Genomic DNA, 24247 nt, shown 5'->3' with positions numbered 1-24247 from the left:
AAAGGAAAAGGAAGAAAAAAACGTTCATAGTGGCCTGCCATAAGACAAAGAGAAATGCGACCTTGTTTCTACAAATGCAGGTTTCTAATTGGGCTGCTCAACTTTTACTGTATTTTGAACGTACCATGTTTCCTTAGGAAACGAGTTCTTGAGAACTAGGTGCAGCCACTGAGTAGGTCTTATCTCATGTCCTTCCTAACCATTCCAGTGAAGAAGAGCTGAGGATCTCAGGGTCTGGGTAGGCTTATACCAGGAGTTGCTGTAGTCTGTTGTGATACCCATGGTACCTTTGGAGATATGCCTGATTTATGAAGGTGGAAAGGTTTTCCTTTTTCCAGCCCCATCCTGCTGACTAGTGCCCTTACTGCTGCCCCAAATTTGGGAGAAAGGTGGGCAACAAATAGATAGCATACTATAGTGGTGTGGCTGTGAGCTTAGGCAAGGCAGACCTATGAAACATGCTAAGCTTGGTAGCCTTAACTGGTGACTTTGGATCAGTTATATGCAGCATGCTCTGTGTGGTTGTGGGATATCCTGCATGAATACTCTAAATCAGGTAGGAATTGTGCCACCCTTCAAATGTGTTTTGTTACTCCAAGTCACTTGGTATCTCTTGATGGTCTCCCAGCCAAGAGGAACCCTGCTTACCTTCCAGTTTCAGACAGAATCTGGTACCTTCAGGGTTGTTATTTATATACTAATCCCCCCCCCCCCAAAAAAAAAAATTAACTCGAAAATGGCTCACAATTCAAAATAACAATGCAATTAAAACATACAAAAAGTGAGCATTAAAATAGAATTGAACTATTACAATATTAAACGGCAACACATGGGCGCAGAGAATTTATTATTATTATTATTATTATTATTATTATTATTATTAACCTTTATTTATGAAGTGCTGTAAATTTACACAGCACTGTACATGCAATCTTTTTAGTTAGATGGATCCCTGCCCTCAGGCTTACAATCTAAAAAGACATGACACAGAAGGAGAAGGGAGTGGTGGAGGGAAAGGGTAAGAGGTCCAGCAGTTCCTCTCTACCTCCAAGGCCTGGACCAAGGTAGATGGACTGGAGGGAGGGCTTGGCTTCATAATGGATGGTTAATCATTTTCCAGGGAAAATACATACTCTCAAGTAGGATAATACATATACAATACATAGCAATACAGGAAATGGATCGATAAACAGGCAACAAAAGAACATCAGATAGTAAGCGACAATTATGCAATGCCTGGGAAGGCTTCTCTGAACAGGATGGTTTTCAACTCCGTTTTGAAGCTGGTTAAAGAAGTGATGCCTCTTGCTTGTGGGGGAAGAAGGTTCCAGGAGTGGGGGGCAGCAAGTGAAAAGGGGCGAATCCGGGATGGGGCAGAGGAAATCCTGGGCTGAGACAGCCCAGAAAGAAGATGATGAAATAAAACTGCCAGGTATGTCTGAGTATATATGTATAGGAAAAAACAACTGTGGTGCATAACAGCACAATTGTACTGATGGTGTCCTCTTGCATCAAGTGCAAATGAATGCAGTGTGGCAATACAACCCAATCTATATTTACTCAGAAATAAAGCTTAAATCCAGCAAGGTTTACTTCCTCCAAGGCAGCATATTACACACTGTGGAACCTATCTTCTAGCACCCTATTTTCAACATTTAATACTAGATCTGGCCCTGGGTCTGCACACAGTATAATATATATATAAATTACAAAAGCAAGCCTTGATTTTGCCATTCTATGTAAGGGACACCATTTCTGGTTTCCAGAGTCGGTTGCCTCTTTTTTTAATCACTTGATTTTATAGTGCAAGAAACACCATCCAGAAACGAATCCTTCAATTCACAGAAGTCCAGCCAAAACAACTTGCTTCAAAAGAGCACTTTTCAAAAAAGACCATTATTTAATCTGGTGGCCCCAAGAGGTGAATTTTGCTAGTTTAATTTCCTGATTTAGTCCTTTATTGGTGTAGTCCTATATATTAAAAGGAGGATGGATGGAAGGGAAAGAGAGAGAGAAAGAAGGGAAGACTAAGGAAAGAAAGAAAGAGGAGAAAGAAAAAATGAAGGAAAGAAAGAAACAAACAAGGAAGGAAGGAAGGAAAAGGGGCAGGAAAGGAAGGAAGCAGGAAGGAAGGAGGTGAAAGAGAAAGGAAGGAAGAAGGAGGGAAGCAAAAGAGTAAAGGAAGGAAGGAAAGGGAAAGGAAGAGAAGAAAGAAAAAGGAAGGAAATGAAGGGAGGGAGGAAGGAAGGAAAAGAGAGGAAAGAAAGTAAGGAAAAAAGGAAGGAAGCAAAGAAGAATGAAACGAAGGATGGAAAGACCCCCTCACCTCCCCCCAAAGAGTTTTAAATCAAACCAAAACCGGTTTAAACTAATAACCCCCAGCTTTTCTTTTTAAGCTGCCTTCCCCATCTCTGCCAAGATACCGCTAAGCCCTTCTACACAAAAGATCCAACCAAAGGGAGGGGTGCGATTCTCTCCCCGTCAGATTCCCGGGTGAGAACGAGAGACGCTTGGCCATGGCCCCTTCCCTTCCCTTCCCTTCCCCTTTTCTGCCAATGGCCATCTGGCAGGAAGAGGCGGAGGAAATGCGGCGCCTGGCCCTGGAAGGAGAGCCGGGATTGGCTTCGCCTTTTGTGCCGCCGCCCCACGAACATGGCTCCCGCCGCTAGGAACCCCGGGAGCGAGTTCGGTAAGGCAAGGGGGGTCCTTACCGAAGGCTGGGGGCTTTGCTGTCGAAGGAGGAGTCGGGGATGGTGGGGGGGGGGGCTTTTATCCCCAAGATCCAACTTTGTGCCTCTTTGCTTAAAGCCCAAGGTTTGTGAGCAAGAGGTTTTCTTGTGGATGAGGGGCTTTGGAGTCCTGAGAAGGAACATACAGACCAGGCTCAGCTGTAGAAACCCACTGGGTGACCCTGGGCCAAAACAGTCCCACTGCCTCAGCCTCAGGGGAAGGCCCTCTGAACAAATCTTGCCAAGAAAACCCCATGCAGGTTTCCCCTTAGGCTTGGAAATGGCTTGAAGGCACACAACAACAACAACAACAACAACAACAACAAGAAGGGAGGGAGATTTATGGTGAGAGGCTAGGAGGAAATTATGTGGAGAAAAGAGTACTAAAACCCATCATCCTGGGGAAGAGGGGTCATCAGGGGTATGGCTAAGGGAATGGTAATAGTATAGTGATAATAATTATTTGTTTGACCTGTTTCTTCCTCTGGATGGAGGCGGGGAAACTTGCAAAAGAAGGGCTGGGAAGAGCAAACACCCCTGATTTATTTTGGTGTAAGTGACCTTGGGCCAAAGTCACACTCTCTCAGCCTCAGGGGAAGGCAATGGCAACCCCCCTCTGAAATCTTGCCAAGAAAACTGCATGATTCAACATCGTTATCAATGACTTGGATGACAAAATTGGGGGCATACTTATCAAATTTGCAGATGACACCAAATTAGGAGGAATAGCTAATACTCCAGAGGACAGGATCAAAATTCAAAATGACCTGAATAGACTAGAAAGCTGGGCCAAAGCTAACAAAATGAAATTCAACATGGAGAAATGTAAGGTATTGCACTTAGGGCGGGAGAATGAAATGCACAGATATAGGATGGGGGACACCTGGCTGAATGAAACTACATGTGAAAGGGATCTAGGAGTCCAAGTAGACCACAAGTTGAACATGAGTCAACAGTGTGATGCAGCAGCTGAAAAGGCCAATGAGATTTTAGGTTGCATCAATAGAAGTATAGTGTCTAGATCAAGAGAAGTAATAGTGCCACTGTACTCTGCTTTGGTCAGGCCCCACCTGGAATATTGTGTCCAGTTCTGGGCGCCACAATTCAAAAAGGACATTGAGAAACTGGAGCGTGTCCAAAGGAGGGCGACAAAAAAGGTGAAGGGTCTGGAAACCATGCCCTATGAGGAATGACTTAGGGAGCTGGGGATGTTTAGCCTGGAGAAGAGAAGGTTAAGAGGTGATATGATAGCCCTGTTTAAATATTTGAAGGGATGTCATATTCAGGAGGGAGCAAGCTTGTTTTCTGCTGCTCCAGAGACTTCATTTATGTTTTGTATACACCTTGTACACATAGCCTGGAAGTAGTTTTATACATAATATTTTTAGTAATTTTGTGCATGGAACAAGGTTTGCATCCACTGAACCATCAGAAAGCAAAGGCACCACTGTCTCAGCCAATAGCCTGAACATAGTTTTATACATAATATTTTAAATAATTTTGTGCATGGAGCAAAGTCTGCATAACCTGAACTGTCAAAAATCCAAAGGTGTCATTGTCTCAGCCACCCATGTGGACAATTTTGGAGGATTTCGCAATTCAGGATATGGGAAACCCAACCTTTACGTGTTCAAAACAATATAAATAGTGATGGCCAGAATCCTCTATTGGGGTATACGTTACACAACCTTGACTAATGGGACTCAAACATTTTACATTTGGGATCCCCTTTTACATCTACATGTTGCACCTCCCCAGTTGACATTGTATATGAATAAACATATGTTTATTTGTTGTTATTGTTGAATGCCTTCAAGTCGTTTCTGACCTATGGTGACTCTTGTGCTAAGAAAAACCCATGATAGGATCGCCTGTTTCTTCAGAGGGGCCATCCTCTGAGGCCGAGTGTGACTTGGCCAAGGTCACCCTGTGAGGGTTTCCATTCCAATTAGAACAGTTTTATTTAAGTACATTCTTTCTGGGGAACTCATCAGGGATTGGCATTCAATGGGAAACCTCCACTGAATAAATCTTGCCAAGAAGACCCTAGGATAGGGTCCAACACAAGTCCAAATCAACTTGAAGACACATAACAGCATCAGCGAAAACAAGAGATTTGAACGCTGGCTTTCCAAACCTGAAGTTTTAATTTTCTGATAACTGTTGGCTCACATAGGTGTTCAGATGCACCTCTTGCTAGGTCAAGGGTATTTGTGCATGTATCGTTATGAATGAAGCCCAAGTAGTGGCATCACTAGGGTTGGTGTCACCAAGTGTAGTAACTCATGGTGTCAAACCCCCCCCCCCCATTGACTTCCTCCCATTTGACCACCATACACAATCGTTAGTCATGCTTTTTGCACTAATATTACTCATAGATCGCAGTTCCCGTATATCACTGAATGTACATTCAGCCCTCCCTATCCATGGATTCTTTATCCACAGATTCAAACATCTATGGTTTGAAAATATTCAAAAATATATATAAATTCTAAAAAAAAAACAAGCCTTGGTTTTGACATTTTATATAAGGGACACAATTTTACTATGCCAGTGTATTCAGTGAGACCTGAGCATCCACCGATTGTGACATCCACGGGAGGTCCTTTGACCCCTGGAACCAAACCCAAGGGCTCACTGTAATGGCAATAGTTGTGACATAAACAGCTAGCAAAATTAAAATTATACCTTTATACTAACAAAAAATTAATTAAAATTTAAAATCTGGGGCCTCCCCTTTCTCCTCCTGCTAAGCTTTACCCTACTCCCACATGTCTTCAGCATTTTAAAGGGACACAAGTGAATGCCAGAGCCAGTTCCTTCCCAAAAGCAGATGTTTGAGGAGTAGTGGTGTCACCTCACTTTAGGGCAGGGGTAGGCAAGCTTTTTGAGCCGGGGGCCGGGTTGCTGTCCCTCAGACAACTGGGGGGGCCGAAGCCAAAATTTAAATAATTAAATAATTTTTTTAAAAAATAATTAAATAAATAAACCGGGACAAATGTCGGACAAAATTTTCAAATGGAGGACACTTTTATTAAAAAAATGGAGGACACGCAAACAAATTTGCTGATTTTTAAAAAAATGTTAATATAAATGCATGTTTCGGAGGGTTCTATAGACAATTGTCCCCTTGCCTGCCGCTTGCCCCCCCTTGCCCGCCTCCTCCTGATAGGCCAAAGGCCCCACACCCTCACGCGAGAGGCCAAAGACTCCGGCAGCAATCGGCAGCAGGACTGGGCGGGGGCCGGTCCCAAGGCCTTGCCGGGCCGCATCCGGCCCGCGGGCCGCAGGTTGCCTACCCCTGCTTTAGGGTGTCACCTGGTGCAGTCCACACACCCTACTGAGTACTAGTCCCACAAAAGGAAAGAGCTTGCACTTTTAATAGTTGTGAGGTGTTGAAGGGAGCACTTAAATTTGCTAAAATTCCCCTTTGCTGAACTGGAAATCCCCTTTTTGTTTCTCCGTTCCCTGCACTGCTTTGCTTTTGGTCAATGTAACAGTCAGTGCACATAAGGGAAGCTGGCCAATTTCCTCTTTGGAAAGAGTTTAAAGTACACCTCTTTAAAAATAAATAAATAAATCAGGGAATCCAATTGTATCACAAATAGTTTAATGGAATGGGCTTTGTTGGAAACGTGTTGCCGGTATGTTAATTGCCCTTTCTCATTAGGTGGGCTTCCTTTATTCTTTTTGCACTGCAAAAAATGCACTTTTATTCTTTTTTATTTCTTTTTAGTATCCTGATTAGATTCCTAAGAGAACACTTCTCTAGGAATTTTAGGTCCTCCTGCACTATTCTATGGTCAGTTTCCAGCAGATGTTGAGTACAGATTTATGGAGCTGTGGCCAACATCTGCTGGAAATTGACCATAGAATTTTGCAGGAGGACCTACAAATGCCTAGATAAGTGTTCTCTCTAGGAATTTCTATGTCCTCCAGTACAACTTCTAGTGGAGGTTGGCAACAGAGTTGCACTGGAGGACCTAGAGATTCCTAGAGAAAATACATTAATCAAATTTGCAAATAATCAGATGCGCAAAAGTTAAAGCCATAGATGTAGAGGACCGACTGTAGTTTGAGACTTTGGTTACGAATCTAGGAGACCCAGGTATGAATCCCCTCTCAGCCACAGAAATTCATTGGGTGACCTTGGGCAAGTCACACTCTCTTAGCCGCAAAAGAAGGCAATGGCAAACCCCTCTGAACAAATCTTTTCAATAATACCCTGGGACAGGTTCACGCTAGGGTCGCCATAAGTTGGAAAAGACTTGAAGGCACACAGCACCTAGTTTCCTTGAGTCTCACTTTAGGGGAAAAGGTGGGATACAAATAAATTGATTGGTTTATTGATTGATAGCTTGGATTAAAACCCAGAGTAGATTTAACACCCACTGGCATAGAATCATCACTAAATGTATGCGCTAGGAACCCTGTTCAAAACTGTATTATTGGTATGACATTGTCATTGGAATAACACCAAGCAAGTTATTGTGCCCTAAGGCGTAAGGGGCAAAGTACTGTGTAGTAAAAAAATAAATGAAATGAAATTAAAAATTGTTCTCCCATGAAAATTCTAAATGCAGTTTTGAAGGGTATTCATTCTCCTTCTCCCTCCCTCTCTCCTTCTGTTTCTTAGATACATCTTTGGTGGAAGAAAAACATCTTTTTCCAGGAGAGGATTAAAGAAAGTTGTCTAATTGGCTGTAGTTTTAACTGCTTTAATTACTTTTATCCCTGGAGCCCCATGAATATTTAGATGCAGCAGATGACATATTGAAAACAGTAGCATTCACATTCTAAGTTTAATGAACTTACATGTTGTTTTCTTCGGCAGACACTTGAGATGATTCACACATGTTCTCTCCCATGATCAGTTTTGTGACCTGTTTAAGTCGAGGATGTGGTACACACAAGTTTTCCCCTACATGGAAATAATCCATGTGGAAAAAAACAGTGCTGTCCAGAACATCTGGAACACAGTGATAGTGTTTTGATTCCACTATGACTGCTATGGCTGCAACCTATAGTATCCTGAGATTTGTAGTTTGTGAAGGTACTGTTGCTCTCAAGCATAGAATTCTAAATACCTCCTAAAACTGCACATCCCAGGATTTCCTAGGATGGAGCTGTGGCAAAGTAGAAACCAAGGCTGCATCCACATTACAGAAATAATCCAGCTTGACACCACTTTAACTACCGTGGCTCAATCCTATGGAATTCTGGGAATTACACCACAGACACAGCAAACTGCAACTTCCAGAATTCCATAGCATTGAGCCATGGCAATTAAAGCAGTGTAAAACTGGATTATTTCTGCAGCGTGGATGCAACACAAGTTTTATAACTCTGTAATATCAAAAGTGTTTGTGGTGTAGAGGTTTGACCTTGGACTACAACTCTGGAGATCAGGGTTTGAATCCTTGCTCCCCCGTGCAAAATTCACTGGCCTCAAATGATGGCAGTGGCATCCCCTGAACAAATCTTGCCAAAAAACCTTGTGATAGGGTCAACTCAGGGTAGCCACAAGTCAGAAATGACTTGAAGGCATACAACAATGCTGTGAAAAGGCAGGTCAATGAGAGCAGGTTTATCTTGTTACATGCTAATTTTGTATGTTGTTTTTCAGTGGGTTTTTTTTTTCCTTTTACTTTCTAAATTGTGCTTCTATTAAACATGTAAGCCATGTTGAGTGTTCACACTAGAAAGGAGGGTATAAACAGTCTTTCTTGATCTGGTATTCCCTAAAATGTACTTGGATTACAAGCCCTATCACTCTCATCCATCAACTGGATGAGACTAATGGGAATGGAGTCCCACTACATCTCAGGATGCAGCTGGAAAAGTCTGGTTTAAATCAATTTTTAAAAAGTCATTTGGGGCACTTGCGCATGATCGGGTTTGTTCCCAAGATACCAGAATATGATAGTTCAGACTGGGGGAGTAAAATTATTTTTTAAAAAAAATACAGTCCAGAGACCCAGCAAAATCAAATTCACAACATATAAAATAAATTAAAAGCACAAAAGGAACAATTAGCTAACTCATACCGACAGAGCTTATTTCAGACATTTTCCCCTAGTACAGAAGTTATCTGTTCTCTGATCCAAAGTCACATGGGGAATCTTCTCTTCTAAAATAAGGACTTGACATAAAATTGGGCCAATTTTCCTGGTATATTCGCCATGAGTGGATTAATCATGTGTCGCCGAGCCTGCTTGTAGAAACCAAAAGACAAAAGAATGTGTTTCATGGATGCTCCTTCTTGAAGTCTGCAGGGACATAATAATGAGTAAAATGGGAACTCCGAATTAATTAATTTTCATCGCATGAAAACATTTACCCTTGTTTTAAAAAATATTTTTGTCAGTTGAATTAACAGAATTTTGCCCTTCTGAGTCAGAGAGCAGTCTGTATAAAACAGCGATGATTATGATTACAATTATAATTATGATATCCCGCCTTCCTCCTGGTACATTTAAAAATGCATTGAAGAAAAATGGGTCTTTTTCCTCCTCTAGATCTCAGTTGGCTTGCACGGGTTCATGTGAATCAACCAGCAGTTCTTAGACGGGCAGCCCAAATTCAGACACAACGTCCTGTGAAAAAGAATTGGCAGGTAAGTCCTCCATCCTTCCTTGCGTATTCTCCTCTCACCCTGGTGCAGCCAGTCGTTTTGCAAAGATGCACACAGCCCATGATGTATCTAGAGATAATGCAGTTTGACACCACTTTAGTACTGCAGCTCATAGCAAAATATTTTAGAAAATGTCATGGGCTTTTAATTTAAAATGCAGGGTAGTGGAAGAAACCAAAAACCTTTTAAAGTTCTTTCCAGTGAGGTTAAAAAAAAACCCCATTAATAAGGTTTTAATAGGCAAGTGGCTATTTTAAGGATAACAAGCTGAAGATTAAAATCTGAGTGAAGCGTGGATTTGGTTCCCAGGTAAACCAGCAGTAGGCTGAGGGTACATCTACACTGTAGAAATAATGCCGTTTGAAACTGCTTTCTACAGGTTCCATCCCACAGAATCCTGAGATTTGTAGTTTTGTGACACACCAGCTCTCTTTTGCAGAGAGGGCTAAAGACTGTAAAACTACATATCCCAGGACTCTATAGGATGGAGCTTTAAGCACTTAAAGTAGTGTAAAACTGCATTATTTCTCTAGTGTAAATGACCCAGAATATTTTTTTCCTAAATTTAAGCTGGATTCATTAGCCAAGTCCCAGAAATGGATGGAATTTTGGAATTTGTAGTTTTGCCTTCTCTGTTAGAGAGCTTCGGTGCCACAGCAAACTACAAACCCCAGGATTCCATAGCCTGGAGCCATAGCAATTAAAACTGTCCAACTGGATTATTTCTGCAGTGTAGATGCAGCTTAGGGCTAAGCAAACCACTTCAGAGTTTCAGGTGAAGGCTTTCAGTGGCTGAAGAAGTACTGTTAAGTCAGTGTGGAAAGGACAAAACTGGAGGGCTTATAATAATAATAATTTGTTTTATTTATATGCCGCTATTCCAAAGATCATAGCGGTGAACAGCAAGTAAACTAATTAGCAAGTAAGCTAATTTGCCCCCAACAGTCTGGGTACTCATTTTAGCGACCTTGGAAGGATGCAAGCCTGAGTCGAGCGTGGGCCCTTTTGCTGGTCTTGAACATTCTTCATGAGTATTTACTATTTGGCAACCATGCATAAGGATTTGTTCTGATTGTTCCTATTTTCTTTCTAAATAAAGGCTGCTTGGCTTCTGCGTGCTGTCACCTGCATAGATCTTACCACCCTTTCGGGCGATGACACCCCTTCTAATGTCTACAGGTTGTGTTACAAAGCAAAGCATCCCATCAGAGAGGATCTCTTGCAAGCTCTGAATATGCGTGATCAAGGTATGGCAAGTTGTGATGAGTAACAAAACCCATTTGACTCAATTAGTGCAAATCTGGCAGCAATATGAGCTGTGCAGGTATCAGTCTTGACTTGACCTCTGCTAATGGTCTTTTGCTGAAACATTTAAGTGAGACAAATTATATTGCTTCATGAAAAAAATACAGTTGGTCCTCTGTATCCACAAGGTTTCTTCCACAGATTCAACCATCCACAACTTGAAAATATTAAAAAATAATATAAATTCAAAAAAAAATATATTGTTTTTGTCATTTTATATAAGGGACACCATTTTACTGTGCCATTATATTTAATGGGACTGGATCATCCACAGGTTTTGGTATCCGCAAAGGTCATGGAACCTAATCCCAGTGGATGTCAAGGGTCCACTGTATCCTCTTAGTACTGTAACAGAATGTTGCAGTATGGAATCCTCTTCAGGCTGCCTGCCAGCCATGCTGTTATCCAGGATATTCCATTCCATTTTGTTCCCCCAAATCCTCAGCATTCTCAGTCTTTATTTGGCTGCCTGTTAGAGTTCTTGCCACCCCAAACTCTGTTTATACAGATATACTTGAGTTAACAAAGTATATATGTTTTCCTGGATATTCCTTCTTTAACAGAAAATTTGGTGCCAGAGGCAGAAATAACATGGAAAACAATAGGAATAGGGTGCTGTGCCTCAAAAAAAGACGAACAGTTCCACATGTTTCAGCATACAGTTGGCCCTGTACAGTTTTTGCGGAGGATCCATCTCCCCCCTCCCCATGAAAATGGAGGCTCGTGCATATTCAAGCCCCATAGGTTTGAATGGGGCATGTGCCTATGTGCATGACCCATTAAAAATAGCTGAGGTTGCCTCTCTGCAGATTTTCAAGGTTGTGGATCCGAGATCTGCAAGTTAGGAGGGCCGACTGTACATACAAGTACATACAAGTGATTAGGGTTGTCACAGTGAAAAATGGAGGTGGTTCCTGTTGGGTGGAAAAGGGGATTTCAGCAGGTTTGTTTCTCATGGAACCAGGTAAGAGGCATGGCGAACAAAACATATGAAGAAAGATTGAAGGAGCTGGGCATGTCAGCCTGGTGAAGAGAAGACTGAGGGGTGACATGATCGCCCCCTTTAAATATCTCAAGGACTTTCACAGAGAGGAGGGACAGGCCTGTTCTCTGCTACCCCAGCCGGTAGGACCAAGTCTAGTGGTTTTAAGTTTCAAGAGAGTAGGTTTCGATTGAACTTTAGAAGGAACTTCTTGACAGTAAGAGTAGTGTAGCAGTGGAACCAATTAGTTAGACAGACACCTGCTGCTGATGTTTTAGCAGGAGATCCTGCACTGAGCAGAGGGTTTATGGGGACCCTTTCAACTCTTATGATTCTTTAAGCAACATGTGCTGAATTTCCTTCTTCTGCACAATCATTAAAGGAACAGGAGCTCTCTCCAGGTTTCACTCTGGCAACCTCACTAATGATGGTACCCATAGTAGTCACTAAATTGTTAATTTGAACCAAACAGCAGACTGCTAGAGTGCTGGGCAGTGGGGAGTTTGTGACCCCCCCCCCCCCGTGTTCTCCGGATTTTTACCCTAACATCAACACTGGTAGTTCTGGACACATTCCCTCACCCACCATCATTTTAAGCCCAGGAGAGAGCTTTTTCAAACAGAAAGTTACTCGGACATCAGTTTCTGGGTCATTTCCTCTCAGAAAAATGCCTCTTCTAAGTCTAAAATGGCCCAGAGAGGGACAAAACTTTGCTCCCTACAGGAGGCATGAGAGCATTTGGGTGATATATGTATACTTTTTTCCATATGTATGTGGCCCTCTAAAGTTCCCTACAGGACCATTGTAATCTCCGATCTCCCAGAAGTTGTCTGGTAGAGAGGCTTCATTTTCCCCAGTTAGGAAACTATCTGTGAAAATCAGTTTAAAAAACTAAGCATAAGCTGTGGGACTCTGTTTTGGACAAGAGCTACAGGAGGGTGTCAGTAGCTATGATACTCTACTGTGATTCCTTTGCAGGCATCACCACAGCTGCTGTCTGTGTCTATCCAGCTAGAGTAGCTGATGCAGTAAAGTCGCTCAAGGCAGCTGGATGTAGCATCCCAGTAGCTTCAGGTAAGTCTTCTAATCTTGGATTTTGAAAGTCAAAATCTATTTGCATGGCTGATAATGCTTTTGGAGGTGATGGACTAGACCATGCCTAGTGTGTGACTCTTAATTTTGTGCAAACTCAAACCTTGTAGAATTTGCATTTAGAGTAAATCAGACCAAGTTAGGCAAATTCACATAGGTCCAAAACACACTGCAGAAATAATCCAATTTGACACTGCTGTAACTGCCATGGCTCAATGTTGTGAAATTTGGAAAACTGTAGTTCTGCGAGATATTCAGCCTTCTCTGTCAGGGACCTCTGGTGCCACAACAAACTATAGTTCCCTAGCACTGAACCAGGTCAGTTGAAACAGTCTCAAACTGGATTATTTCTGCAGTGTGTTTTAGACCATATTAACATATTTTAAAATGCTTCTTTTCTGGGAAGAAATATGCAGGACACTGAAGATCCATGTTTAGTCCTTCCTAGGGCTTGGAAAAGTTACATTTTGTATGCACAACCACTCCCAGAACACCTTAGCTAGCATGTACGTAGGTAGGAATTGTATTCAGCTGTAGCTCCCATCAGCCTCAGCTAGCATAGCCAGTGGAGAAAAATGCTGGAAGTTGCAGTACTGCAGCTTCTAGAAGGGCCAAACATTACCCATTCTTATGATTTCACTAAGAATTGAATAACCTTCCTTCCTGCACTAGATATATTTATTGATATATTGCCATCCTGCCCTATATAAAAAATCTCAGGGTAAAGTCAACTAAAATAAGTTAAAATAGGTTAAAATAATAAAAATAATTTAAATAGACCCAAAATATATGAAATAGGATTATCAAATTGGAATAGGTTTAAAATACTAAAGGAATTAAACCTACGTGCATTAGCATTTTGAAATAAATCAGTGAAGTCCCAAAGCTTTAACAGTCACATTTTCAACTTGGTGCCTAAATGAAACCAGCATTGGCACCATTTGGGCCTTCAAGGATGCCGCAGTTAAGAAGGCACTCTACCACTTCCTCACACAGTATTTTGACCTCACTGATGGAGCACAGAGGAGGGGCTACCCCACTAGACCTCAGTCTTTGGGGAGACACAGGTAGGGGGAGACACTCCTTCAAATACTGAGGTCCCAAGCCATTGAGGGCTTTAAATGTCATCACAATCTCCTTGTAGGGGTGCCCTTGTACAGACCAAAAGCATATGGCAGCTGGTGCAATTCTTTTAAGGCTGACATTAAAAGATGTCTATATGGTATCCCAGGCTAAGTATCCTAAAGGCACCAGATCCCATCTGATCTTGGAAGCTAAGCAGATTCACTTCTAGTTAGTAATTGGATGGTAGACTGTTAACAAATACCAGGTGCTGTAGATTATATTTTAGAGGTGGGATCTGGCAATACCTCAGAGTATTCCTTGTCTAAGAAATCCCTTTGAGATTCATTGGGTTGTCATAAGTAAATAGGTTATTTAAAGGCACACAGTTTTTAGCATTTACATTTCTATACCACTTATCAGTGAACTCAGCACTCTCTAAGCAATTTACCGTCTGTAAGTCAGTTGCCCCCAACAAGCTGGGTGCTCATTTTACTGGCCTACAAAAGGATGGAAGGCTGAATCAACCTTGGAGCCCTGGGATCGAACTCAGAACCTTGTGGCTGTAGTAACGGCATTTAACCATTGCACCACCAGGGCTCCTTTTCTGCTAGAGTGCTGGGGTGGGGGATTCTGGTTAGTAGTCAGGCTGGTGGATTTTGGACTAGCTGCAATTTATGAATCATCTTCAAGGGCACCCCTACATAAGCACATTAAAGTAGTCCAATTAGGAAGCTTTCAGTGCACGAACAACTGTGACTAGGTTAACTACATGCACACATATGCACATACACACACTTCCTTCTGCTGTTTCAAGCTGTCTTTTAGTTTTCTTAAATGTGTATATGATTGATAGCACCATAGTAGTTGGAATACTAGCAAAATCAAATGCCTAATATCCTCTGGATGTGTGTGTTGTTGTTTTTTTACTTATTAGATTTATACTCTACCTTCTCCACCCAGAATAGGGTTCAAAGTGGCATATTTGATCCATGTTCTTTTCTTCTTAGTGGCAACTGGATTCCCAGCAGGACAGACAGCCCTGAAAACTCGCTTGGAAGAAGTTCGACTGGCTGTGGAAGATGGGGCCAGAGAGATTGACATTGTCATAAACAGAACCTTAGTATTGATGGGCCAATGGGAAGGTGAGTTTGAGTAAAGCCCTGGAAGAAATGGTTTGGCACAGCAGTTCTTTACTTTTTTTTTATCACGACCCTTTTTAAGTATCTTTTGTTGCTGTGGCCCACAGGCTTAACTCAAGAATTAAAACATTAATGTTAGGGAACATCTGAGGGACTGCCAAGCATGGAAACCAGGTTGTGGAGCAACAAAAGTACCTGTTTCAGGGAGACCAGTCTGGCTATGGAAGTCCAAAAGGGAGAGGGAGAAAGTTGATCACTAATTTCTATAGCTATACTGTCTCAAGTTCCTGGAGTCCAGCAACGTCTGGAGGGCCCCAAGTTCTAAAGGGAAGGCAACACATTGCGGGGTGGGAGAGGTTGTTTATTTGTTTTGCATCAAGAGCTGGTGTACTCCAAATGAAGAAAAACATCTGAGAGTCAAATTGAAGACAATTGTCTGAGAAAGGAGGAAATTAACAGAAGGACAGCTCTGAGGCTCAAGGGAAGACCATGTGAAGTTGAGGAGATAGCGGCTAGTAGAAGGGGGCTCCAGCTCTTCTTGACTGCACACACACACACACACACACACAGAGTCCAGATGTGAGACTGAGTAGCCAAAGGTGATGAAAAATACCACCCTATTAATTTCTGTCTGGTTGAGATGCTCCAGTTTACCAATCAAGATGTGGACTGGTGGGGCCACCTTACCCTTCACTCGAGCCAGGCACAATACCCAAGGTAGGTTCCCCCTGCCTGCCTGTCACTGGGTTCGTTGGTGTTGTTGTGTGCCTTCAAGTTGTTTCTGACTTATGGTGACCCTATTATGGGGTTTTCTTGGCAAGTTATTCAGAGCGGGGTTGCCATTGCCATCTTCAGAGGCTTGAGAGAGTGGGACTTGCCCACTATTACCCAGTGGGTTTTTACATGGCTGAGCCAGAATTCAAACCCTAGTCTCCAGAGCTGTGGTCCAATGCTTGAACTGCTACATCACGCTGGTTTTCCCATCACCCGTCACCTCTTCCTTAACTTTGTGCTTAACAGAAGAATGAGAAAAGCACACAGAGGTAGCCAAGCAGCAGCGTGAGGAGGGTGCCACTTTTTTGTTATGGTTATTGTTGTTAACTGCCCTTGAGTCAATCTTGAACCATGGCTGCTCTGTGGATGAGACATCTCCAATACTCCATGTGCCCCACTATTGTCCCCAGTTGTTGCAGATTCAAGCCCATGGCCTTCCTGATGGAGTCCATCCATCTAGTGTGTGGTCTTCCTCTCTTTCTCTTTCCTTCTACCTTTCCTGGTATTGTGATCTTTTCTGATGAGCCATGTCTTCTCATCTTAGTCATCTTGGCTTCAAGAGAGTTCTCAGGCCTAATCTGTTGTATGACCCATTTGTTTGGGGAACACTAATGTTTGTACGATTCTGACTTTTGTGCTTAATTGTATGTCTTTGCTCTCATGCTTAGTTGTATGTCTTTGATTTCTTGACCACAGTCACCATTCCAATCAGTGTTTGTTCCAAGGTACAGGAACTCTTTTACTATTTCTATTTCCTCATTGTCTAGGTTGAATTTATGGATATCTTCTATGGTCATGCAGGTACCACTGCAGAGCCTCATATCCTCTTCCATCTTCTTGGCACTACATCATGGCCTGAGTCTCCTGGACCCTGGCACAACACAAAGGCTTGAACAGTGTAGTGCAGATGTACTATCTGTCACAAACTAAAAATCATATCTAGCCCTTTACAACCTAGTAATGATTATATCTTGATTGTTTTAAAATGGTTCCTATTTCTGCTCATATGTGACTGACTGTAAGTAGGCAGGCAAGGGGAGCCTGTAACCCAGATTTGTTAGTGGATACCCAAACGTCCAGATTTACTTGTTTATTTATGCAACTTTCAGAAAAACAAGTAAAAAAAAACCCACCCACCCCAATTGTCTTAACTGAATAGGAAACGGGAAAGGAGAAACTGTATGGATGCCAGGGCTGTAATTATTTCGAAACACAATTGTTAAAAAGAACTCCAGGGCCTGTCGGTTTGGATGGTGTACCTTGTTGTTTTTTTTTGTATGTGATTTTTAAAATTAACATGTTTGGTTTCTCGACAACAAAATTGGCATGCTTTCTAAATTGTTTTTGCCGAATCCCAGGGCACACATGGTACCATTTACATCACCGTTGCTCATTGTCTCCCTGGAATGCTATTAATTAGTACGCTTTTTAATACAGTAGGAGATGGCTTTTCTCTGTAATTGGTTTTTTTTAATGTACCTTGAACGGTTTGCCTTTTAAGTGCTGACAGCACCCCAGTAACCAAGTTTTGTGTTTTTTAAAAAGGAGGGAAACTATACAATTAGCACCTCTGCATTTTCTTTAGCTGGAGAACATGGCATTAATACTCTTGACACATCATATTCTTCTGGATCTTGCTTTTGGTGCCAGTGTTTGGAGGTTTTCTGCAAAGCCCAGTTGAAAAGGAGGTCTGAGTAGACAAGTTCAGAGGCTGCGAAGGATCTATAGAACTTTGCATGGCGAATCTGTGCACCTCTGTTAATTTCTTTGTTTATGGCAGGGATGGAGAGTAGGTGACTCTCCAGATGTTGTTTGGGTGCAGCTACCACCAACTACCATAACAAAGGCTTGGGGAGCTGTAGCCCTAAAAAGTTGAACCTACAACTGGAAGGCCAGATCATGCCCTCTAATTTTCCACAAGGATGCATGTGGCCGAGCAACATAAGAGTGTGGTCAGGATGGCAGAAGTTATTAATGAGGAAAAATACACAAGCTAGGAGAGGCTGCAATAGTTTGCCTTTGCCTCAGTCTACAGGAAAGGAGAAGATTTTGCCTCACCCTGTGCTCTTCCACCCACCGCCTGCCTTAGTTAACTGAGTGCAAACCACTTTTGCACTTTGAACTCAGTCTGCAGCAAATGAACAAGGCCTGTTACAGACTGCCAAAATAAAGCTGCTTCGGGTCTCTTTGGAGGTATGCTATTTAAATGATGCATGGGTCCTAAGAGTTCGGAGGTTGCGCCAAAGCCACACTCCATTCCTAAGCACTGGAGTGCAGCTTTGGTGCAGCTTTCGGATTCTTAGGATGCATGCATCATTTAAACAGCATACCTCCAAAGAGACCCGAAGCAGCTTTATTTTGGCAGTCTGTAACAGGCCCAAGAGTTTAGGATGAAGGAGGCAAAATGGAACCAGGAGAGAGAAACTGGGACATTTTAAAAGCAGATGACAAAGTAGGATGAAAGAGGATTAATTGTGATTGTCCTTGCTAAATCAGGAAAGAATGGTGCTGTATTTTTTTTTAATTGTATTGTTTTAAAGTTGCTTTTAATATTTAAAAGGTAGTATAAGCTATCTAGAGAATCTGGCTACTGGGCAACATAAAAATATGCTGAATAAATAAAATAAAGCTCTACACTTGAGGGGGGTTTGATACTGGCTAGGGGAACCTCCTAACCAGTGCAGAATCACTACCAAGTCCCAAGGATTAATTGAGGCTGGGTCTCATTCCCCAGGTACTTTTCAGCATGAAAGATCAGAACCAGAAAGAGTGAAGTTCTTAATCTGTTATTCATATAATTCCAGTAATTTACCTAGTGCTTTACAGAGTAAAGAAGAACATGGGACCCTGTCCTGAGGACTTTATAATTTGATTTTCATCCCAGGAAAAATAGAGAGGAAGGTATGGGCAGGAATAAAGCAGAGGAAGAATATGCAGAAAATGTACACTTGTCCCTCCACGTTTGCAGCTTTGACTTTTGCGGATTTGATTATTTACAGATTTTAATATGTTCTCTCTAGAAATCTCTTGGTCCTCCAGTGCAACTCTGTGGTCAACTTTAACCAAAGGTTGCACTGAAAACCTAGAAATCTCTACAGAGAACACTCCGCTAGGCATTTGTAGTTCCTCTAGCACAATTCTATGGTCAGTATCTGGCAGATGTTGACCACATTGTTGCACTGGAGCACCTAGACGTTCCTAGAGAGGTGTTCTCTCAGGTAAAAACAGTGTGTTTGTTATTTACATTTTTTTCCCACATTCACAGGGGTCCTGTGCCCCTAACCCACGTGAATGTGGAGTGATAAGTGTATTTTGGTTACAGATACCATAGATTTGGTTACGCAAAGTTACTTAGAGGGTTGTGCAAGAGGTCTTACAGAAAAGTTAGGCTTCTGGAAGAAGGACTAATAGCAGAAGATGACTCTGAGTGCATGCAATATAATTGTGTCACTCCTGTGTTAACTTCCCTCCTGCACTTTGCACATTTTCTGCCTGCAATTTAGGAAGCACATCTACTAAAAAGGCAATTTGTGATGTGCTCTGCATTATGAAAGTGCTAGTGTTGATTCCCCCCCCTCAAAATATCCTTGAATTCCCCTACCCTCCAGTCCCTCTTCTTTTTAGAGCTCTTTAAAAAGCCTCTGCCAAAGCTGAGGGTCACATGTGATGCATGACTGCTGGACTTGCTAAACAGTTCTTCTGCCCTTCATAGGTTTCAAAAAAATTGCTACAAATGTTAAGTACTTTAGCGTATGTCCAATTATGCTGAGCTTTAAGTTAAATCTGCTGTTACCTATTGTTGAGTACCTTTGTGCCTCTTGAACTACAGCTTGCTAAGCCTGGTCTTTAACAATTATTTTAAGTGCTTTCTAATGGATTGGAATATAAAAGCACATGTATTGTGTGCCTCCTTTCCTTTTTGTTTAGAAGCTAAGTCCTTGCACTAGAGTTTCTGAACTCTTTTCATATATATATATATAGCTTTTTTGTATCCAATATCCATTAGTTTTTTAAAATGGATTTTTAAAAACTAAAATAATCCCATCTAGTCTTTTTCTCTTGCTAGTATGCCACACATAAGGAACAAAAGATGCATGCCCCAATCTGTGCAGCACTGATCCTTGCCTGTTCTCCGAGCATGGGCTTGGAACCTAAAAGATATTGATCAGAGGTAGGCAGTTTGGTTGCACTTCAGATGTTTTGGGCTACAGAACCCATAATCCATTACCTCTGGACATGGTAGCTGGATCTATCGAGGACTGTAGTCCAAAACAGTTAGAGAGTACTAGGTTCTCTACTGTAGGTTTATTTTACACAAGGACATGGAATAAAATATTTTCTGCCCCTTCCTCATTCCTCTACCACATGTATCCCTTGAAAAGTCTTTCCAGAGGTTTGAGACCTCCCACACAATATGGGATAGGCAGAAAAGTTATGTTTTGGGCCATTCCTGCCAGCAAGGTCAGCTAGGGGGTTATAGTAGCTTTTGTTGTACAAAAAAAAAATCAAAATGTCTGACCTCCGAGTATGGGGCATGACCTGACTTGTTTGGTTCTGTTTCTCTAGTACTATAGAGGTTGAGTCTCCCTTATCTGGAATTCTGAAATCTGAAATATTCCAAAGGCTAAATCTTTTTTCATGGGCAGCTAAGATAATGACAGCTTCGCTTCCTGATGGCTTGGTGTATACAAACCTTGTTTCATGCCAAAAAAAAAAAACCCTATTAAATTAAAAATATTGTACTGTATACAATTACCTTCAGGCAATCTGTGTAAAGTGTATATGAACCATATGTGCAAATACAGGTTTTTTAAAATCCAAAAAAAAAAAAAAAAATCGCAAGCATTTCAAATAAGGGAGACTCAACCTGTACTAGTACTGTACTACTAATACTCTACTACCAGTACTATATTAGTACTAATTTCCATAGGGAGAAAAAACTCAGATTTATATTCTGTACTTTGTTAATGCATACCTGAAACAGTCACATTGGATTCAGAGAAATGGCTTAAATTTACAAGTTAAGCTAGAAATGGAATAATATGCTGAACTTGAGGGGTATTTTTTAACTAATCTTCCACCTTTTGATTTTTTCCCTCTTTCTTCTAGTGCTGTTTGAGGAGATACGCCAGTTCCGTCAGGCCTGTGGAGAAGCTCATATGAAAACCATCTTGGGGACAGGAGAGCTGGGATCACTAACTAATGTCTACAAAGCCAGTCTTGTTGCCATGATGGCAGGTAATTTCCACTTATAAGTATCCCATATAAGCAGGATCATGAATGAGAACATAAGGAGTGATTTAATTCAGTTTGCCATCCAGCCAGCCTGCTGTGCCCTTCTATAGGGTCCAGCATTGGAGTCAACCAAGTCTGATTTTGGAAAATGTGAAGCTGGGACACTTTTAGTTGAAATAGAGGGTTAATAACTAAAACTAGTGAGGAGAGTTAGCTCTTCCCTTCCCTTCTGACTTTTTCTGTTTTTACAGGATTTTAGGAATTGACTAGTAGGGCTTTTAATACTAAGAAACGGCAAGAAGAAAAGAATGAATGAGACAAGGCGGGGTGAGAAATGGATGAGCCAGAAGGTCCCATAAGAACCTTTGTCGGGGATGCTTTGATTGAGATTTCCTGCATGGCAGGGGGTTGTACTGGATGGCCCTTGCGGTCTCTTTCAACTCTGTGACTCTGATTCTATGATTCCCATCCCTGCCAGTAAAATACAGCAATAACAAATTTTAAAAAGATGAACACTCTGATGCCCCTTTAATGTCATTTATAATCTGTTGTCCGATTCATCTCCCACACTGCAGTCCTGTCTTGATGCCCTTAGAAAAATTTCCAGGCTCCAATCCCTCAAATGACACACCAGCATTGATACCTGCCCTGGGACCCTGTGGCAGGGAATGGGAAGAGAACCCCCATTTAAAAATTTCCCACATCAACTTAGAAAAATAATTTGAATGCTAGCTTATAAATTGCCCATCTGTTAATATCCCTCTCTTAGGAATTGTCTTAAACCAAAACAGGATGGAGCCCTCAAAGGGCTTTCGCTTATGGTCCCCTCAGACCTGAATAGGCCTTTATGAATAAATCTAAAACTGATGAAATCATAAACTGAATTTGAAACTGAAAAAACTGAGCCCATAGATAGCAGAACACAGGTGACAGATAGCCACAAAAATATAGTCAGCCCTCCATATTCACGGATCCCTTAACTTTGGATTCAACTATCCACAGTTTGAAAATATTAAAAATACATATACCGTATTTTCCGGCGTATTAGATGACTTTTTAACCCCTAAAATCTTTTTCAAAGTTGGGGGGTCGTCTAATACGCCGGGAAGGCTCTGCTGCCGGCGCGAGGGCCGTCGGCCTTGCCCTCCTCCCAGGCCCCGCGGAGCCCGGGAAGGAGCGCCGCGGTCTCGCGCGAGGGCCGTTGGCCTTGCCCTCCTCCCAGGCCCTGCGGAGCCCGGGAAGGAGCGCCGCGGTCTCGCGCGAGGGCCGTCGGCCTTGCCCTCCTCCCAGGCCCCGCGGAGCCCGGGAAGGAGCGCCGCGGTCTCGCGCGAGGGCCGTCGGCCTTGCCCTCCTCCCAGGCCCCGCGGAGCCCATCACAGGCCTGTCTGGTGAGGACACGGAAGAGAGCCTTCTCAGTGGTTGCACCCAGGCTGTGGACCCCCTTCCACAGAAGGCTAGGTGGCCAATTCTTTGCTCTCCTTTCTGTCAGTAGGCTCTTTCTATCTAGGCAGACTCTAAACTTTTAGTTAAGTGGCAGCAAGTCATTTGAGAGTGGATGCTGTGTATTTATTTTATTGGATTTATATCCCACCTTTCTCCAAAAATGATATTCAAGGTGGCCCTCAGATTTTATACATACGCAGGGGATCCATTCCAGGTGTTTTGGATCCCCATGAAAACGGAAAATCGCCAATGTTCAAGCCCCATTGGCTTGAATGGCGGCGCGCACCCCACATTGTCCCCTTCTGTTTGCTGCCCATAAACAGGCAAGGGACTCTGGTGGGTTATTGACCGCAAAAAAGAAGCTCCAAAATGGCGGCCCCCATGTGGAAGGGGCGCTGCCATATTGTACATATTCCATACGTACTAGGGTTAGGGGGGTGCGGAAGCACCGCCCCTTCCTAACCCTAATACGTATGGAATACGTATTTTTTGGCGGTGTGTAACCCGCCCCAGACTCCAACTCTGCAAAAATGGAGGGGTGACTGTGTGTATGTGTGTGTGTGTTTGTTGTTGTTACCTGCCCTTGAGTCGTCCCCAACTCATGGTGACCCTATGGATGAGACACCTCCAAGACCTCCTGTCCTCCACTACTCTGCTCAGGTCCTGCAAATTCAGTCCCGTGTCCTCCCTGATTGAATACAGCCATCTGAAATGAGGTCTTCCTCTCTTTCTGCTACTCTCCACCTTTCCTAGCATTCTTGTCTTTTCTAATGAGTCATGCCTTTTCATCATGTGGCCAAAATACAACAGCCTCAATTTGATCAACTTGGCTTCCAGGAAGAGTTGATCTGTTCAAGGATCCATTTGTTTATCTTTTTGGATGTCCATGGTATCCTCAGCACTCTTCTCCAGCGCTACATCTCAAATTATTTTATTTTCTTTCTTTTGACTTTCTTTACTTTCCAGCTCTCGCAGCTGTACATGATGATGGGGAATACAATGGCTTGGACGATTCTAACTTTACTCTTTCGGATCTTGTCTAGATATCTTTACTCTTTTGGATCTTGTCTAGCTCTTTCACGGCTGCCCTTCCCATTCTAGTCTTCATCTTATTTCATGACTGTAGTCACCATTCTGATCAATGTTTGATCCAAGGTATGGGAACTCTTTAACTTATATACCGTATCTTGTATCCTTTCAGTTATGTTTTAAGCCTATTTTACTCTCTTAACCATGTGTCATTTTAACAGAATGGTGATTTAATTTTATTTCTGCCTTTTGTAAAGTTAGTTTTGCTGACATTGTTGCTAACTGCCTTTGAGTCAATGCTGACTCATAGTGACCCTGTGGATGAGACCTTTTCCAAGACCTCCTGTCCTCAACTGCTCTGCTCAGGACCATGGCTCAGCTCAGTCCTCAACTGCAAGCTCAGGATCATGGCCTCCTAGATTGTGTATACTGTATATACTCATGTATAAAACTAGAAATTTTAGTCAAAAAATTGACCCAAAAATCCCAGGCCAACTTATCCATGGGTCAAATTTAAATATTATACTTTAACTCTTATTAAAAAGGGAATGATCCCCTGGTATAAGGCAAGAGTGCAATCTGTCCTAGAAGCACTGACCTCCCTCTACTCTCTCTTCCATCCAGCCTTTAGTATGAGTTACATAATTTTGCAGGTTCTTTGGCATCGATTCCTTTGCTTCATCATTTAGATCCTTTGTTACATGCCCCTAAATTTTACCCTCGACTTATCCAAGGGTCATATCAAAATCTATCATTTTGTCTCCAAAACCTGACCTCGACTTAAACATGAGGTTGACTTGTAGTCGAGTATATATGGTAT

At 42.3% G+C, this 24247-nt stretch overlaps 1 protein-coding gene across 1 annotated transcript in view; it reads left to right on the top strand.

Moving 5' to 3' along the window:
* The first annotated feature begins 2564 nt into the window (after positions 1 to 2564).
* LOC149311688 (deoxyribose-phosphate aldolase-like) overlaps positions 2565 to 24247 on the top strand; it is a 53292-nt gene continuing 31609 nt past the window's right edge. The window contains exons 1-6 of the mRNA XM_089526688.1: positions 2565 to 2689; positions 9248 to 9345; positions 10463 to 10610; positions 12629 to 12724; positions 14815 to 14949; positions 20830 to 20958. Of these exons, the coding sequence (XP_089382814.1) occupies positions 2653 to 2689; positions 9248 to 9345; positions 10463 to 10610; positions 12629 to 12724; positions 14815 to 14949; positions 20830 to 20958 (643 nt within the window). The 5' untranslated portion in view covers positions 2565 to 2652. The remainder of the gene's footprint in view (positions 2690 to 9247; positions 9346 to 10462; positions 10611 to 12628; positions 12725 to 14814; positions 14950 to 20829; positions 20959 to 24247) is intronic.

This window comes from Sceloporus occidentalis, unplaced genomic scaffold (assembly GCF_023333645.1).
Source record: "Sceloporus occidentalis isolate IW3139 unplaced genomic scaffold, rSceOcc1.0.p SCAF_5, whole genome shotgun sequence".
NCBI classification, from domain to species: Eukaryota; Metazoa; Chordata; class Lepidosauria; order Squamata; family Phrynosomatidae; genus Sceloporus; species Sceloporus occidentalis.
Note: the sequence above shows the minus strand (reverse complement) of the source record. Positions and strands in the feature narration are given on the sequence as shown.